Here is a 19,711-nt window from a genome sequence, read left to right as displayed (position 1 = left end):
TATGCTTAAATATTAGCACTCTTGATCATTTTTGTGTATATTTTAATTCTTTAAAAATTAAAAATGCTGTTAGTGAAATATATAATTATACTTAATATGTTATTTTGTGACTGTATTAATCCTTCCAGTAGAACTATTGAAAGACATATTTTCAGAAGACCACCACAATATGAATTTACATAGTATAAAAAATAAAAATGAGTAGAAGAATTAACAAAAATAGGAATAAAGAAAATACATCAAGAAACAAACATGAGCAAATAAGATATATTCTATTTTATTAGTAAGCAAATAGACTTACGTTAAATAATTAAATGCTACTTTCAATTAATGCGTAGATATATGCTCATGTATAAAAATAACTCCATTTTTTAAAGTAGAGTTATCAGTTTGGAGATAAACAGCATATGTATACATTTTTCTTATATTGTAGTCCTAGACATTTTGACAATATAAATTAAAAACTTTAAGATGATACAAAAATACAGTTTTAGGAATCAATATAAATTTACTTACATAAATTCATACATTTTAATCTTTACATAAACTTGGTGATAAGATAAATATGGGTAATTTAAATTCTTTATCATTGTTTGATCCAAAATTCTTCAAGTAGTAAGATGTGTTACACTATTAATTAAAATTTTATTCTTAAAGTCTATAAATAACATTTGTAAAAAATTCTTACTTAAATATTTCTAGGCTTAGTTCATCCATACGAATATCTTTCTTCATTTCTTCTATGTTTTTTTGAATCTTCCAATCGGCATTAGCACAGTCTTTTGTAATTTGTTCAAGTTCTTCATGAATTTGTCTGAATGCATTCATTACCTGGAAACAAGAATATTTTTGCTGATACTTGCACTTAAATGTTAACTAAAAGGAAATATTTTAAGTTAGGGTACTTGTAACTTGGAGAAAAGTTCTATACACACATTTCTTCCCATAGCTCGGCTATTGCTTCTCTAGTAGGCTTTCACACACTGAGAAATATCAGTGCTAGGCATATTCCTGAATACCCAAATTAAGAGGTTCAAAGTAAAATTATTATTTTTTCACATAACGAAAAGCTGTTTCTTTGTCGTTTTTATTGTGAAAATAACATATAACATGTAAACAAGAGAACAGCAAAACTAGAAACAATCACTTGTTTTTAATTGTGTACAAAACTTAAACTAATGCCTTCAACCAAGTACCACAAACCCTCACACTATGTTAATGGCCCAAAATGTTTAAATTTACTGCCCATGTTAGTTAATAAACATGAAAAAACATTATACTATCTTTATCCATTCTTCTTTATGTATCCCTGTCTATCCTCTTACCTGGCACATATTACTTTCACATTATATATTTTTTTATTAATTAAATGAGATCATATTATTCATTTTTCCATCTCTGGGACAAAATACCTTACACCACAACTTAATTTGGCTCACGTTCTCCCGTAGGGTCAGTCCATGGGCAGCTTACTCCAGGGAATAAAATGTGTGGCAGAGAAAATATGCTCAACACATGGCAGCTAGGAAACAGAGGAAAAAAGGAGCGTAGGATGGAACATCTTTCTGGGTCACACTTCAATGATCTGACCTCCAATCAAGGACATTTAAATGTGGCCGTAGCAAGAATACTGATCTTTTAAACATGTCTTTTCAAAATATGCTTTTTCATTTACTTTGTTTTTATTTGAAGTAAAACTCAGCATAATATGAATTCCACTAAAGTACGCACTTCAGTGGCATTCAATACTTTCTCTGAATTTTATTACCATATTTTGGTCTCATATTTATGACCCTGAAGAGAAACTCCAACCCATAAACAGTTATTCTTTCTTCTCCTTTTCCTGTTTCTAAAAGTTAAAAGATTGCTTTGGAATCAGTGTACATAAAATAATCCTAGGATATGTAAAAGGTAGAAATCTTGGTCACTTACAGATCTAAATGACAGATTCTTGCCAGGCAGGGGCACCACACTGAGTTTTACTGTGGACAGATTAATAGCATGATCTTCCTATAGAGGACAGCACAGGTGTAGCATGTGAGTGGATTTACCTATGTTTTAGGGACTTTCTGTGGAATAGATAATTTGAGTAATTTCAGCAGGCTACATATATGAGCAGTCCCTCCTTGTCTGGGATTTGTCCCTGAGGAAAATATGGAACGTGATAGGCCAGGCTTCATGGTGTACCCATGATCCACTGCAACAATCAGCTGTTAGGCTGTGCCTCGGCTGTATTTTCACTCTGATCTTTACCAGGCCCTTTCTCCTGCTTTTAACTCAGCATTCTCCTCACTGTCTGATTTCATGCTATGTATAGTTACATTATTGATATGAGATCTTTAAATGCAAATGTTTACAGCTAAGAATTTCCCTTTGAACATTACTTCCTATAATTTTTGGTATGGTTTGTTTTCAATTTCTTTTATCTAATTCGTTCATACACTAAAATTATGACAGTTTTATTATAATCATTTTATAAATAAAGAAACAGGTGCATAGGTTTAAAAAGAGAGCCTAAAATCTGAATCAGCTGGCATTTGTACACAAGGACTCATGTGCCAGCCCTGTCCTCTGGAATACTATTCTGTCGAACCTTCCTACAGTATCTCTGTAAGTACTATTATGTCTCTCTGAGGAGGTATTTAGTCACCTCAGTGTTCTTAAATCTGCTTTTCATTTTTGAAATTTGTCAGTTATGCTCATTTTGTAACAAAAAAAATGCTTTCTTCCACCTTATTGCAAAAGGTTTTCACATTTTGGCTGTACACTATTTGTAGTCTTTCTTAATAGTACCTCAGCTGTGTTATGGGAATTACTTTCCCTTGATTATATACCACGGTAGGTAATTTCTTATCTCAGTTCCTGGCTCCCATCACAGAATCCATGAGGGCCAGTGTCTCACTCACTCTGACCCCTGGAATAGCTAGAAAGCGGCAGGCTGAATTAAGCCCAGATAAATAGAGGCTCCAGCCCAGCAATTTAAGATGCTGTGGGTGCACAGTGATGTGGAAATGCTAGAGGTGCAGCTATTACATCGATGTTACTTGTATTAGTTAGGATTTTGAATAAACAGAAACAAGAGGAAAACAGAGACAAACAGAAGGCGAAGGATTTATCTTGAGGGAGTTTCTCATATGATTATAGAGGAACAAGTACAAAATCTACAGAGTAGACTGACTTGCTGGAGACCCATGGGAAATTTGCAGTTCAAGTCCAATAATAGTGTGCTAATGGAATTCCTTTTTGCTTAGAGAGCAGTCTTTATTATGTTAAGACCTTCGGCTATATGGATGAGGCCTACCAACCTCATGAAGGGTTATCAACCTCACTCTAAATCTACTGAATTCGTGTTAATATTATATATAGATTCCATCTTTACTGAGAGATCCAGAATGATGTTGGATCAAATATAACTCTTTGGATACTGTGGCCCCAAAAGTGGACAAATTAATTTAACCCTCAGAGTGACCTTGCCAGGCTGTGTGTCTGTCTGAGTGAATTTTGTTTCTTTTTCCCATTCCCAAACCTAGTTGCCAACTACCTGACAGCTCGGCTTCTCTGTCTACACAGCCAAATCCAAATTTACAGAAATCAGAAAAGCATTCTAAACCAGCAAGTAGTTTAAATTAGTAATTTAAGCCAATAGGGACAAATCTTTAAAGTATAAAAAATAATAATGTTAATGAAATTATGAGGTGTATTATGATAGATTCATCTAGAAGTGTCATAAATAAGCCATACATTGTTTAAGATTTCAATTTACTTTTCTCTCATAGAAAGGGATGCAAGTCTACTCTTGATGTTCTTTTTTGATTCTAAATTGGCTTCATGATACATGGTATAAATTAGAACTGCAGTCATTATAGCCAGGTTGCTAGGAAGCTGTAAAGTGTCCTTCTTTTTAATCAATTGGCCTATCTCTAAGAAATTTCCCAGAAATCAATCTTATAATTCCTATCTACATCTTATTAGAAAGACAGTGGAGAAAGGAAAAGTGGTGTATAACTTTTGCCCTCTTGCTTTGCCTTCCAACTATGTATAAATTTGTTATTTAAGAAGGGTTTGCCCTCTTGTCCAGAGTGGAAAATGAGAAGTCTCCACCCCTGCCACTACTCTAGCAAAATAAATTGCCAGTGTAGCAATTTATCTAATAAAATTGAAATTATACATGACCCACAACTCTGTTAATATCCTACTAGCTAATACATAGATAAGACAAATTCACATGCTCATAGAAAGAATGTTATTTATGGGTGAGTATTTGGCAACAAAACTGTGGCTTTGTTGCCAAATATTGGAAACAAAGGAGATGTCCAAAAGGGGTAAAATGGTAAATAATAATTTGTGAGAGATCTGCTTAATGGAAATGACAAGTAAATAAATAAACGAGGTCTACAGTTATTAATAGCAGCTTGGTTAAAATAAATAGATTATAAAACCAGTGCAGTTACACAATGTATGATAGTTTTTAAAATTTTAAAAATAATATGCACTGTTTCTAAACACATGTGTGCATAAAAGTATTCAGTTTTGTTAGAAATATGAAGTTTCTGATAACGACTATTGTCTACAATCATACCGCCCTGCGCACACCAAATCCCATCTGATAGTGGCTACTTTTGCTGAAGGAAAGAGGAAAATGGAAATGTAAAAATGAACACAAAAGACATTGCACAACTGTTTCATTTACTTTAAAATGACCAAACATAAATATGATAGAAATTTAAATTTGTTCTTTGTATACAGGTATAATTATATTACTTTTCTATTTTATGATTCTCCCAATAGGAGAAATAAATGATAAGCACCAAAAAAGATTATTTCACTGATGTATTTTGAACAACAATGAAATTACTGATATCTATTCTTTACTCAACTATGACTCTGAAAACCAGGTGCTCTGAATCCACAAACAATTTCTTAGAAGACTCAGGTAGACTGACTATAAGCATTATTAATTCTCCTTAGGTAGAAAGGCACATGAAGAAGATACAGTTAAAATGAATACCAATAGATTGTGTGGATATAGGTTAGTAAATTCTCAGAAATAAATGGCAGCTTGATTTTGAGTAAAATGAAAGCTTGGACGATATGTGATTTTTTTGTGGCTGTAGTGTATTGTTGCATAAATAATACTTGGTAACAAGCACATCCGGCCCTGAATTCATCACCTCGATTTTCCTTTGGTGACACTCCTGCAGAGCTTCCTCTTCCTGCCTGCGCTTTGAGTCCAGCAGAGCAGTGTGACCCTGCATGAAGTCTATGTCTGCCTGAACCTTTGCGTTGGCTTCTTCCAGCTTTTTCCTTTGTTCCTCCAAATGTTCTAACTGCTGATTTCTGTCTTTCAGATGAGACCTTAATTCTATAATATCTCTCAAATAGGCTTCGTGTTCTAGAGGGGGAATGATATGAACAAAAGAAAATCAGCTCAAGGGAAAAAATGTCGGCGATAATACATTTGAGCTATTTTGGTTTCAGAAATTACATATCTGTGAATTTTGCTAAACTTAAAGTAAGGGTTATTTTAATCCTGCATTATAAAAATGTATAGGTTTCTTCATTCATTGCCAAAAGCATTAGAATATGTTTTATAAATTAATAATAGTTTTAGTATAAATCTCACTTATTATGACCAATAGATGCACAGATCTTTGGTATTCCAAAATTATAAAAGTACTCCAAAATTATAAAAATGGCTAGAGGCCTTTCAAAATTACTGGACAGTAAAATGATGAAATAGGAATTACAAATATGAGAATGAAAAGGCAAAAATGATTATTGCTTATTAGCGACACAATTATATGACAAAACATACAAAAATGAACATTATTACAAATGACAGGATTGTTCAAGTAAAGTTAATATACAACATAAATGTTTACATGAGGATGCTTAAAAACAAAATAACCTCAAGTTAATAGACAAAATAAATGTTTAGATAAGGGCTAGTTTAAAAACAAAATAACCTCACAACTACAAAACATAATAAGTTGAACAAATCTATTAACAACCCTAACATGAACTGGGAAGGGCCTATAGGAAGAAAATAACAAACTTTTGTCAAAATTCACCAAAAATTTGCATATATGAAAAATACTATTTTTCCTTCTACAAATGTTTAAAGTTTTGAACTGAGACATTTCCTTCAGTTACACTTTACTTTAAAATTTAATAAAAGTTCCCCTATTAGCTAAGAGAAGTTCAGGCAAATTAGATAAAAAGATTTCATTATACTAACTTTGCAACTATTCTTTAATCCATTCTTGGAATAAAACTAGATGACCTGGAGGATTTTAAAATCTTTTTTAAATTTCTTAAAAGCGTTTACCAATGTCATCTCTTAGAATTTTTCTTATATTTAATATTCATGACTTAAGCCTTTTTCATGTTTTTATTATTTCCAACTATATTTCGTTTATAATTTATGCTAGTTTCTAGTATCAGTATTCATATTTTAAAATTTCTTTTCCTGGGATTTTGTAGATGTCTGAAAATATGCATAGACCTCTTTCTTGAGAATGTATACATGCATGTGTCTTAGTTACTTTTGTTGTTACGGAGACAAAATACCCAACAGCCAACTTAAGAGAGGACAAGGAAAGGTTTATTTCAGTTCACAGTTTGCAGTCCATAGATAGTCAGCGTAGTCCAAGGCAGGGGAATGGCGGAGGGTGATTGCACAGGAGAAACAGTTCATGGCAGGCGGAAGGCGGGAAGACAGGAAAGCAGCGAAGCAGTGAGGAAGCGGTGACAAGCAGCAGCAGCTGCTGCCCTCTCTGGGTCCCTTGTGTTGTATTCAGCTGCCTACCCTTAGCCAGGGTGGAGAATCCGCACACAGGATGGAGAATCCATAATGTTAGCATCACACCACGAATCAATCCCAGCATCATTTCGTACTGTCAGCATCACACTTCAGATCCAGCCACCTGCCGAAATCCCACCTATGACCACAGGAGGCTCTGGGGGCACATCTAGACACAAACCATCATGGTATGTGTGCATGTTTTCCTATATTTTTGAGGCAGGTGTTTTAAATTATTAGGTTAAAAATCTGTCAATGCTTATGTGAACATTTTGGTTGTCCAGCAACCCATTCTTTTCTCTAAACTTGTACAGTTGATCAAAATTTCAATCATATTCTGAGAAGTTTTTAACTCTCTTCATTACCATTAATCAGTGTGTGAACGTGAAGGACTTGTGGTTATATCAATTTGACTGGCTGGGAATCGCCCAGGAGATGGGTGGAGCACACTTCAGGGTGTAATCCTGTGGGCCAGCCGCTGTCCTGCTGGCTACTGTATTTGAACCCTCCCCTCTTTCTCTCTGGTTCTGCTCCGTGCTCTGTTTGGGGAGTGCTTTGATCTGAGCAGCCTGCACCACTGTTGCCTCCCCTCAAGGAGTTCCTACCTTGGACACAATCAATTGTGAACAGAAACCTCTGAAATCATGAGTCTAAATAAACCTCCTTTAAATTTTCAGTGGTAGGTATTTTGCAACAGCTCTCAGAAAGTTGACTAATACACAATGTTACAGCTTTGATCTGAATCTGATTCACTGATCTCCATTTTGATCTATCTTACCACTGCTTTTCCGTATTTTCTATCAGTATTCTTTTATTTAATAAGATAACATTTAACTTTTTGTAGCTTCTATAATAAATATTTTTCACTATTTGGAATTTTGTTACTGGTTTTTGTATATATTTTGCTCTCAATTTTTAAAAGTCTACAATCATAATTTTTGAATTAATAAGTATTTTTGCTATAAAATGATATTGATTTGTTTCTAAGGAATGATTTTGCTTTTTCTCACACATGAAGACAATTCTTCTCTTTTTCTTTTGTCTTTTTGAGACAGGGTCTTTTTTTTTTTTTTTTTTTTTTTTTCTTTTTATCGGTACCAGGAAACAAACTCACGATTGCCTGCTTGCAAGGCAGGCACTTATGCCACTAAGCTAAATCCCCAGCCCCTTAAGACAGGGTCTTACTATGCAGTTCAGGCTGGCCTTGAGCTCACTTTGTAGCCCAGGCTGGTCTAGAATTTGCAATGATCCTCCTGCCTCAGCCTCCTGAGTTGCAGGCATGTATCACCTCCTAGGATTGCAGGCATGTATCACCATGCTTGGTGACAATTCTAATAATAAAGAATATATTTCTAAATATTCTCTAACTTCTTGGATGTGTGTAGTGTTTGCCAGTACCACTTTCTTACTTTGTAAATTCCACTAACCAAACAACAATTCATTTAGATTCTGTTTTTAAATATGAATTACCATTATAATCTTCATTAGACATTCATTATACCACCTCATTCTATGGCCTAACTTTTAAATACTTCATTTTGCCTATTCACTGTGTTGCTGTATGCATTTTGCACATTTAAAAAAATTTAGTTATCTATTATTTTGTCTTGTATACACAATTTAAGCAACTATTGACTTGTTCAGCTAAAGCATTATTTTTTGTTTCTAGTAATGTTTTTTCCCATTTTTTTCTTCCTTAAAGAATAGTTTTTTAGTCCTTGCTTTTGTTTTCAAATTTCTCTTTTTTAAGTTCTTGAATCATATCAAGTATATTTATCTTATAATCTCATGTACAATCCAATATCTGAAATTATTTTTTGAGCAAATTCTATGTACTATTTCTACTGGTTTACACTCCTTAATCTTGGATTGTTGATTTTATATTTGATACTGTGCTACTCGTCATCTTGGAACTTTATTTGAGGTAATTCTTTAGTACACAGTGTGCAGTTTTCATCTTCCAGAGAAAATTTATCTTTGCTCCTTAAAAATACATAATATTACTGTGAACACACAGAATAGTTAAATAACATTTTCTAGTTAACAGTTTTAGACATTTGGATAGCAGGAATATGAGTTGCAAGTCCATTTGAGATTATCATTAATACTGCTTGGAGAACATTGTTTTTCTCTATTCTTAAATGAATTTTTTCCAGTTCAATCTGGATAACAGGTTCAGCCCTAATTTACTTGAACTGGCTATGTAGATCTTTTAATTCCGAGCTTCACGTTGTGATCCTTAATTAGACTTTCCACTTTGGGTTAGTGTTAGATGTTATTTCTGGTTTCTGTTAGCCTACAGATATATAGAAATAGGGATTTGTGGACATCAGGGTTTCAAAGATTCACTCAAGTCTAAGTCTAGTATTAGTGCCAAATTACTTTCAAAAGTTTCTATTCTGAACTTAAATCTTGTCCATAGTGCATTTCGTACTTTCCTGACAAGTTGTCAGCATATTTTAAATGACTGTTATAAATGAAAATACATGAAAAAGTCTGTAGTCAAAAATGCTTTGATAACACTGTTTTTTTTTTTCCTTCAGATTTTACATTGAACTCATAACTGAAGTTTTCCACACCCAGCAATTCAATGAATGGTAGACAAGAAAGCAATATTAAGTGCTATGACTTATATCTAGATGTTCTCCCAAACCTCACATGGTCAAGGTGGGGAGTTTTGAAGGTGCCTGGATCTAGGGTATGCGAATGTGTTTTAAGGGTATGATGCTGGGGAAAAGAGGTAGATAACAGACGCTCCACTCTGTGTGTGAGTGGTATTGGTCAATGGGCTTGCAGTCTGGGTGGGATATATAAGGAGAGAAAGAAGGCTTCTGCTGCTGCTGCCTGCTGCCTGCTCCTTTTTGCCTACCCTGCCACACCATGGACTGTTTCTCCTCAGCAATGCTCCTTTGCCATGTCACTCTGCCTTGCAGCCAGGCGACTATGAACTGAAACCTCTACAATCTGTGAGTTGAAAAAAGAAAAAAAAAAAAAAAAACAGAAACAAAAACTTTCTTCTTTTAACTTTGGGTATCTGATATTTTTTCTCGGCAATGAGAAAAGTAACTAAAACAAAGAGTTAAGAGATTTGTACAGGATTATCAATCAGCTTGTCCTAATGACATTTGTAAATACTCAATTATAGGGAAATATGCAAGGTGTAATAATAAGCTATGTTTGTATTTAATCTTTTCAAAACTGGTACAATAAAGTACACAGGGACACCAATCCCTCAAAACATGCCCCCAACCACTTTGAATACATTATTCTACTGTTCGTCCCACTTTCTGAAGGAGTTTTGGATGTGCTATTCCTGTGGGCTTTTAGTTGTACTACTGTGGCTGCTATGATGACCTGGGTTGGTGCAAATATTTACTTCTCCTGAGCATTTTGACTATGAGGGAGAGCCAGAATTCACACAGTGCCAGATCTGATAGATAAAGTGGATGAGGACACCCTATAAGTTCTCATTTGACAGAAATAGCCATAAACACTTTGGTGAGATTGAGGACATAAATGTAGCCATGAAGAGACATTCATGATAGAGAACTTCAAGAAATTAAAAAACTGGTAGGACCACTGAGATAACTGTGTTCAAAGTGAGGGGGAGTTTGCTAAGGAAGATTGATATATATTTAAGGTTTTTATTTAACCATTCACTTTATTTATATTACATCTTCTGCATTTATTTTTATTATATATTCTGTATTAATTTCTACTACACAGAACATTCCTAACTATTTAATTTTAAAGTATAAGTTATTTTAACATTAGGGAAACAAATTGAGAATGTTTCTTAGCACAGTAAAATTAATTTAGAAAGCAGAAAGAAATTTATGAAAAATCTTAGAATATGTGCAAATTAAACAGCAATTTAAAAGTAAATAGCAGATCCAAAAGTAAATCACAAGGAAATTTAGAAAATATTTGGGATTACATAAATATGAATTTACAAAACATTAATATTAAACATGCAAATAATACAGATCTGAAGGGAAAATTTGGAGCTTTTTAAATGTCAATTCCAGAAAAGAAAAATGATATCAATAAAATAACCAAAATTTCCACTTCAGAAAAAAGAAGTAAATCAAGGTAAATTATTCTCGAGCACACTAACAATGAAACTCAAAGAAAAATCTCTATCAAAGTTGAAAAACAATAGAAAATTCAGTGAGAGCAAAAACTGACTTTTTGAAAAGGTCAAAAAATTGGTTAATATTTTGCTAGAGCAAAACAGAAAGAGAGGGGCCAAATTAGAAAAATCAGACCTAAAAGAGATGTCATTATTGATGCTGTTAACAAAAATTAATATGAATATATGTCATAAAATTAGACAACTGAAACACATTGACCGGAACCTTAGAAAGTACACATTAGCAAACTGTCTTAAGAAAAAATAATTTAAAAAATAGATGTAGAGGACTGTTGGGGACCACTACTAAGCAGCTCTGAGCAGGATTTACATTTTTCTAATTGGCTTTCTATGTTTATATGTGAGTCTGTCCAGGCCTCCGCCCCTTGCCTGCCCATGGGTGCTGATTCATAGTAAGTGAATCTCTGTGAATCACTGGTCCTGGCTGAAGCTGTAATAGCCTGCGAGGGCAGAGATTCCTCAAAGGGCAAGATAAGGCCACAGATAAAAGACACTTTAGCTCCAACACTAATTAATTAAATAGAGAGAGCAGTTAAAGGAATTTCACTGTTCCTGGCATTCCTTGCATGTTCCTGGAGTCTCAATCCTACCATATATGTTATCTTGGAGATAAAATGGTTCCCCTATATTGGCTTAATTTACTACTTGAAGAAGTCTTTGAAGTAACTCCCAAGGCCCTGCCCATTTCCTGTGCTTTTCCTCAGTTTCCCTACCATTTGTCCTTGGTCCTAATAAAAGTGGGCTGATCCAGAGAACTCTTTGTCTTAGCCTTTGGAGTCATGAGCTCAACTAAAGGGTTTTGACCCTCCTGGAGCTCTAAAAAATCATACAATTTGTCTCTTTTTATTTAACTTCTTCCATACACTGGTTTGGAAGATCGCAGATGTAGGTCAGCATCCGACAGAGGACCCACCCTAGGAAGGTAGCCTGCATACGGTGTAAGGGAGGAAAGGAGGCTTGCCTTCCCCCATTTTCTTTGTTGTTTTGCTGTCTTCTGCTGCCATGAATTGTTGTTGCTCTGTCATGACAACCTGCTTTGGACCCACCTGAATATAGATTGAAATCTGTACAGATTTTGAGCTAACTAAACCTTTGCTTCTTTAAGAGCATCCAGTATGTTGTCCTAGTAACAAAAGAAAAGTAACCAAGACAATACTCAAGTTGTTTAAGTCTAAAACTATTAATGTACTTTAATAATTAATTCAGGTTTTTTTTTGTTTCATGTCTCTATTTTGTAATTTTTATAGAGTTTTGATAATTTTATTTTCTGAGGAATATCTCCATTAGATCTGAGCAAGAAAGGCCCCCAAATTGAATGATGAACTCGTTGAGTGGAAAACAAAATGATTACTGTCATCAGCTACTGAGTTGTTGGATAATCTGTTATGAAGAGCTACTTCAGTAATAAGTGAACAATTTATGAGACTAAACAGTGCAAAAGGAAATAAAATGGAAAGATTTAACATCCTATTAGGTCTCTTCCAGACCTTTTTGTCTATCTGGTAAGAATTTATGTGTGACATAATTACCTTCTCTTGTCTGAAAAGAATCACTCACCATCACTTTTCTTCTTACCAAACTTGCACTTATATTCCTTGCATGTTCCTGCCATCCTTTCTGCCACTTCCTATATGTACATTGGGCCACCTGTTCTTCTTCAAGAAGTGCATAAATTTCCACCCACACAAGTAGTTTCCACCCTTTTCATATTGGAATTCGAAAGCCAGAGTTCTGCCAACTGTGCTAACGTAACATTCAACTCCATTCATAGACCAGACGTGTGATTTCTTCCTCTTCCATTGGATAGTCAAAGAGAAGTCCTCGTGGAAGGTTATGGGAAAATGGGGACCTGATTAACTAGCTTATTTGTATCTTCATATGTTAATAATATGTATGTCTTTTTATTTTACAAAGGAATACTGTTTATATGCATCTAATTTTATAATTTATAGGATCATATGGCACCAATTCACAATGAAGTCATTTATGTTTATCTTTTTTGACAGGGAAAGAAAATGCATTTGCTAAATATTTGGCTACATGTAATACTCTCAGGACTGTCATTTTCTCAAGGGAGATATAGTTGGCTCATAGTGACCAGGCAGGGAGAAAGTAGCTTATTAATACCCCTGCCTTACTCTTCTCTGTTATCTTCCTATGTTCTCTTGCTGTTGACTGTCATCAGTGGACTCCAGCAGAAACACAGAACGCAAAAGAGATATTTAATGTAGTCTATTATGAATCAGCTTCCTGGACTACAAAACAAAATATGTAAGTGAGGGGAGGTGGAGAGTGTTTCTCCCAGGGGAGAAACTAGAAGATATCTAGAAAGAAGTAAGTTTCCTTAATTTTATTTGAAAATCTAAATTTGTAATATTAATATTAAGACTTTAAGGAGATTAAAAGGTTCTCCTGTTTCATCTGCTAGAAATACTGAGAACTTAAAGACAATGAAGATATATAATTCTGTATTAAAAACAAATTCATAAAGTTTAATGATTGTATCACACATATATTAGTATAAAGGCTACAGATACCAGAAACATGACTCTCCAGAAATGTTTCAAACAAAGTTTATATTAAAAAGTACATAATGATGAGTTTAATTTTAATTGTATATGTTGACCACTTAAATAAAAGAAAGCAGATAACACATTTTTGATTCATATGTAAATCTTTAATAACATGTTTATAAGTTAACCACTAAAATAATCTGACCATGACAAGGATTTATTAAACCACTCAAAGTGCATTTGTTAGTCATATAGAATGTATGCAAGTGTATCTTAATTTAACTTAATTTAATTTTGGTAATTCCCTAAATAGCAACTTACACAAATTCCAAACTAACTATTTACATCCTTAGTAAAGAAACTCTAATGAGTCCTACAAGGGGTATATGACATTATATATAAATAGACCAGCAAAAATGAAGCAAAACCAGCCTTCTACATTAACTGTCCTACTAATACATCAAGAAAGAACAATTAGGAAAATTGTAGATGATGCCTTGTGGGTGTAAATGAGTCTCCCCAAATTGCTTCCACTTAGAGAATACAGTTTTAGAAAACTTAGGGTATTATAGCAAAGGTATATGACTGAGTATACAAGTTAATGACTGTTGTCACAACAATAGTTAATAGCATCACTTCTTCTCTCTAGTATCTCTTGGTTTAAATGGCAGATTATATGGGCATCTTATTAAAACTTCCTTGCAATATATTTGAATCTTGAATTGAATTTTGACATTAGAAAGGAGCATCATTCCAAACTCAATCAGGTAGTCATGTTTTGATAGCATTGATTGAAGAATAAAATAAAAATCAAATATCTTTATATTGTATACTAATTTACCATAGGTCCCTTACTCTCCAGTCTAAAAGATAGGAGTTTCTTCTTAAGCATTTGTCAAAAGTATGACTCTTGAAAGCATTTAAGAATTCCATCATTGCTAAAAGTTCCTTTCAAGCTAAATATACTATTGAATTTTCAAAGAGTTTCACATGGTTGACAATTTGTCACTTAAGTTTTTGAAATTTTTCACATTTCAAGATGTAGCTGAAGATGTTAATTGGTCATTACTATAAATTTCTCAATTTCTAGTAATTCAAACACCAGCATCATATGACAAATATGCGCTAAAGTTTGTGTGAGCAAAGGGTACAATAAATCCACAGTATTTCCAAAAAACCCCAATGTCAGCAGCTTCAGATTTACTCAACACAGTGCCCATCATTTGCAAACCCAGCTGTGAATAAGCTCAGGAAGTAGCCCTAGTTTGTAAGTGAAATACTGAAACTCTAAATGGGTGGTTTTGGATACAGAACTGCAACTGGTTTTCTGTGCTTTTCTAACAAAGTCAGTAACAATGAGGAAAGTCCCTATTATTACCTGTCTGCACAGCTAATGGTAGTTCTTGAAGTTTCCAAATTGACCAAGAGTCAATTTTCATGATAATCAATTTCTTTCTCGATTTTTGTTGTTTTAAAGCTTGTTCAGCTTCTGCTCGATCAGTTTCTAGACTTTTGATAAGATAGGTGGCCTCTGACAGCAATGTTTCCATTTCTTGCTTTAATTCTGGACACTGTTCACCTTAAAATCAGAATATTTTTCACATTCGTCAATGAATCATTCTAAGCCAAGTGATCAAAACACAAGTCTTAGTAATATTATATTATTATTTTAAATATTTGTATACTTATTAACAGTATTTTTATTAAAAAATAGAAGTACAATAAAACAATTTCAAATCAGTCTAATAAGAGAGTAATAATAATTGATATATTGCACATTGTTATCTTCATAGCACTCAGTGTACAAGACATAGACATGAAATAATTTCCAAACAATATTGGCAAAGATCATTCTCTTCAGTGAACTGAGAAACTAGCTATATAACTATCTTAACTATGCTGTGTGTGTGTGCATGTGTGTGTGTGTGTATATTTCCTCTTTCTTTCCTTTCCCCTTTCCACCATCAGTTTCTCTTTTCTTTTGAACAATTTCTTCTCAGTTCAAAATATGTATTGTACCTTTTGGATCTTACTTGCTTGTTAAGCTCTTCAACTCAAATGCCCATCAACTGAGGAATGGATAAAAAGATGTGTGGTTTTGTTTAATATAATGATGTACTATTAAGCCACAAAGAAGGATAAAAGAGGCTTTTTTAGGTAAAAAGTTGCAACTTGAGACCATATTCATAAATGAAATAAATCAGACTCATATGTATAAACATTGCATTGTCTCACTAATAGTACTATTTTAGAAAACTGAATTAGCTTTTTAAAAACAGTTTATTACAATTCAATGTATTTCAAATAAATTTATTTGAAAACTTTCAAGGACAGATATTTTAATAAACTATTTATGAAAACCAATACCTTCACACAAAGTACAATTTATTAGATGAAAAGCATGAGCTTTGTTTTTAAATTAGACCTGTGTTTTATTCTATAAGAAAACAAATCATAATGAATACATTAGATAAATACTGGATACCCTCAGATGGTTTCAAGATGAAAAAACCACAATATTCTTCAATCTTATTAGATAATAACTTTTTACTTAGCTTTGAACAGAAGTAATAACAATTTGCAAGTTCTACTTACTTAGTTTTAATATAAATTAATTCCTTTAGTGAGACATACTGGTGATTCCTGGTTCACACTTTTGGAATAATATGACTTACTGTTAACACAGGTATCATCCTGGATGTTTATCCATCTACTGTATTTATGACAAAGTGTGGACACAGCCTATTCCTTTCCTGGTAATATGCTCCCACTTGGAGATAAAGTAAAGAAGAGAGATAAAGGCTCTATCGTTGTGGAATTTCTGCCTATTAGAGAATTTTTTCAAAACATGACATCAACAAGAATACATGTATATAAAGTGTCAAAAAAGACAAGGTCACCAAAGAGTTGAGGGTAGGAGTGAAATAGTAAAGCTGCATTAAGAAAACACGATGAGTACATTCCTCGTTTCACTTCCTTTGAAAAATGAAGACAATGATTTTCCGCTGGATGGTGGTGTTACATAATAGTCACAGCATGGTTAGAAATGTAAATTCAGCGGTAGCACAGTCTCTGTGTCTTTATTTTTCCGGTACTAGAAATTGGATCCAGAACCTTTGCACTGACCTACGTCACCAGCAATTTTTATTTTTATTTTTTTTAATTTTTTTTTTTTTTGTCTTTTTCCTTTTTACCGGTACCAGGGATTGAACTCATGACTGCCTGCTTTCAAGGCAGGTGCTTATGCCGCTGAGCTAAATCCCCAGCCCCTAGCAATTTTTATTTCTTAGAAATAGGATCTCACATAGTTGCTAAGTTGCCAAAGCTGGTCTTAAACAGCCATTCCTCCCGTATGAGACGCCCAGAGTGCTGGTATTACAGGCACACATCAGTAAGACCAGCTATGCAAGTCTCTATTTCTAATCTCATGCGCTTGTCAAAAATTCTCTGCATCCTTCCTGACAGAAATTCTTGAGAAACAGGTGTTTCTACTTTAATGCGTTAAAGTGATTTTCTCTTGTCTGGTCCTTAATTTGCTATTTTTGAATCTATTATTTTCTTTTGTCAAATTCTAAAGCATCCTCAGCACTTTAAATTGATAGTTGTGCTTCCATAAAAATGTACTCATTAAGCACTGTATTCTTCAGGTAATTTATGATTCATTCTATGATAAATTTTATGACTTGAGTCTGAATCACACAAACAAATTAACACACAATCAAAACATTTTGGATTTGGCTTATATGTGTTTCACAGAGTTGTTCATTGCATAAGCTGTCTTTTATTATATTCCAGTAATAGCATTCTCAAATAAATGATGCAAGTGTATATAACTTGGGGCACCACTAATTCATTACAGTAAATATTTCTGCAATATTCTCCATAAGCCATCACAGTTACTATTTCATGTTGACTAAGTAAGCAACTACCTCCAACTTTTAATATAAACACTTAATTACAATAAATCTCTCTCATTATGCCATTGCTGGGTTTTAGAGCCAAATGTGCAGATTTATAATAATCATATCATATATACAATTTAATTGTGATTGTAAATATTAACATATTAATCTTTTCTCAACATTTGCCCTGTGAAATATGGTAAGTTAATATTTACATTTTTTTCTCTGTACACACAAGGTAAAGAAAAAAATCAGAAATAAAGCTGCTCTATAAATAAAAGCTTTGAGCAACAAACATTTTTGATTTAAAAAAAAGTCCGGAGTGTATTAGTATCTTTTCACAAAGTTTTTTACTAGGCATAGGTAAAGAATTTAATATGATCTCAAAAGTATTTCCAAGTACATTAAAATAGTTTCAAAACAAATTTTATGACTGTGTATAAAATATTGCTTTTATAAGCCACAATGAATATTAAATATTCGCAAGTGTTTCAATGTCCATAAACCAGATGTAGCTATGTACATTTAAATAGAAGTTAATCAAGACAAGATTTCCTCATTTTTGTCATATTCTATATATTCAACTGCTCCATATGAAGCTAGTGGCTGCTGTATTAGAGAGTACAGGTCTAGAATACTTTATCACAGAGAGTTTTTCTGAACAGCTCTGGGTTATAATTAGCATCTTAAATGTGGGCCTGCAGTATTCTATTCTCAGGACTTAGACCAGCATCCTGTATGTACTACCATTAATAAATTTTTGTTGACTGCCTCATGAAATGATATGAAGACTTTTTTTCTTTATTCAAAAAACACAGAATGTAAAACACAAGAAAAATGATTATGTGAAATTAGAATTTATTAATTGATAAATTGTTGAGTTTTAAATGTAACTACATTTATCTAAGTATAAAGAACAAATTTACCTCTGTCTTCTGGCTTGAATTTTTCCCCTGGTGTAGCAGTCCTCGAGTCTTCTTTCCAGTCTTTTGAGGAAGAAATTCTACTCCTATAGAAGGAAGCAGTTAGGAAAGGAGAGGTATGTTTAATAAACAGTAGGATAAATTTTAGGTGATGCTTTTACATGAAATATTAAATTTCTGTGTTAAGTTTACTGCACATAGTAATCCTAGTATGTAAGGGAGAAATACAGGGAAGTTTTAATGGATAATAGGATTTATATTTTAAGAAAGATTAATAGAAATTTAAAAATTGCTATAAATGTTTGAAATCTTGAGAGCATATTAAAGCTACTTTCTCATAGGAATTAGTTTTTTTCTGGAGAAAAGGGGTATTTGCGGATAATTTAGAAGAGACAGCAACATTTCTGTAATTTGAGTTTGGTTATTTATGGGAAACCAGCATAAACTACATGGAATAAAATTATCATTTACAGTCAACAAGCTTTTAGACAAATGCTCAAATTAAAATGTTATTTTCTATGTAAAATACTTGTTTTAAAATTTTATTTAAAGAGAAAAAAGCAAAACAGAAAAAAGCATAGACATAGTACAGAATTTCAGAAAAAATACAGTATGAGATCACTAGTTGATAAATTACATACTGTCATCTTAGAAATAGTTGTTCAAGTTACAAACAAAACATACAAAGTGGACAATCAAACAGTGAGACTGCGAACAGTTTTGTTCAATGATCCAACAAAAACTTAGTAACATGGTTTCCTACCTTACACACTTAAACATATATGTCATTATATCTTTTAGAGCACTTTCTTTTCCTCTCTTTTTTACAACAGCAATTGCATATTTTGGGTTTTATTATTCCTACAGTTTTTATTTCTTTTTACATGAGAGACTCAATGTGATATTTATAAATATGATTCTTATTTATTTATTTCACTTATGAGGATAGTCTCAAGTTGCCACCATTTACCTATGAAGGTCTCAAGATCATCCTTGTTATTGCTGAGTAATATTCCATTATATAAAAATATCACATCTTCATTCACTCTACAGTTGATGCGCATTTTGGCCGTTTCCAAGATTTAGCTATTACAAATTGTGCTACTATGAAGATGGGTGCACATATATCACTGTAATAGGACCTTTTCAGTTTTTCTGGAAAAATACTCAGGAGGGGAATAGCTGGATTGAATGGAACGTCCAGTCCTAGTCTTTTGAGAATTCTCCATACTGGAGATCCTGCACCAGTCTACATTCCCACCAACAATGGAGCAGTGTTCCTTTTCCCCCTCAGTCTCGCCAACATTTGTTATCAGTTGGTTTCTTGATGGCAGCTATTCTTTCTGGGGTGAGATGAAATCTCAATTCTGTTTTAATTTGCATTTCTTGAATGGCCAGTGATGGTGAACATTTCTTCG

General features: G+C 33.3%; 1 protein-coding gene across 1 annotated transcript in view; it reads right to left on the bottom strand.

Annotated features, from left to right (window-relative positions):
- LOC100733432 (coiled-coil domain-containing protein 178) overlaps window positions 1-15,031 on the bottom strand; it is a 54,834-nt gene extending 39,803 nt beyond the window's left edge. Inside the window, exons 1-3 of the mRNA XM_063232028.1 lie at window positions 14,847-15,031; window positions 5,172-5,392; window positions 689-831 (exon numbers count right to left, since the gene is read on the bottom strand). Coding sequence (XP_063088098.1) covers window positions 689-831; window positions 5,172-5,392; window positions 14,847-15,018 — 536 coding nt within the window. The 5' untranslated portion in view covers window positions 15,019-15,031. The remainder of the gene's footprint in view (window positions 1-688; window positions 832-5,171; window positions 5,393-14,846) is intronic.
- Window positions 15,032-19,711: the final 4,680 nt, after the last annotated feature.

This window comes from Cavia porcellus, unplaced genomic scaffold (assembly GCF_034190915.1).
Source record: "Cavia porcellus strain 051 isolate PalLab524CR breed Dunkin Hartley unplaced genomic scaffold, mCavPor4.1 scaffold_20, whole genome shotgun sequence".
NCBI classification, from domain to species: Eukaryota; Metazoa; Chordata; class Mammalia; order Rodentia; family Caviidae; genus Cavia; species Cavia porcellus.
The sequence above is the reverse complement of the archived record's forward strand: the minus strand, read 5'-3'. Positions and strand labels throughout refer to the sequence as shown.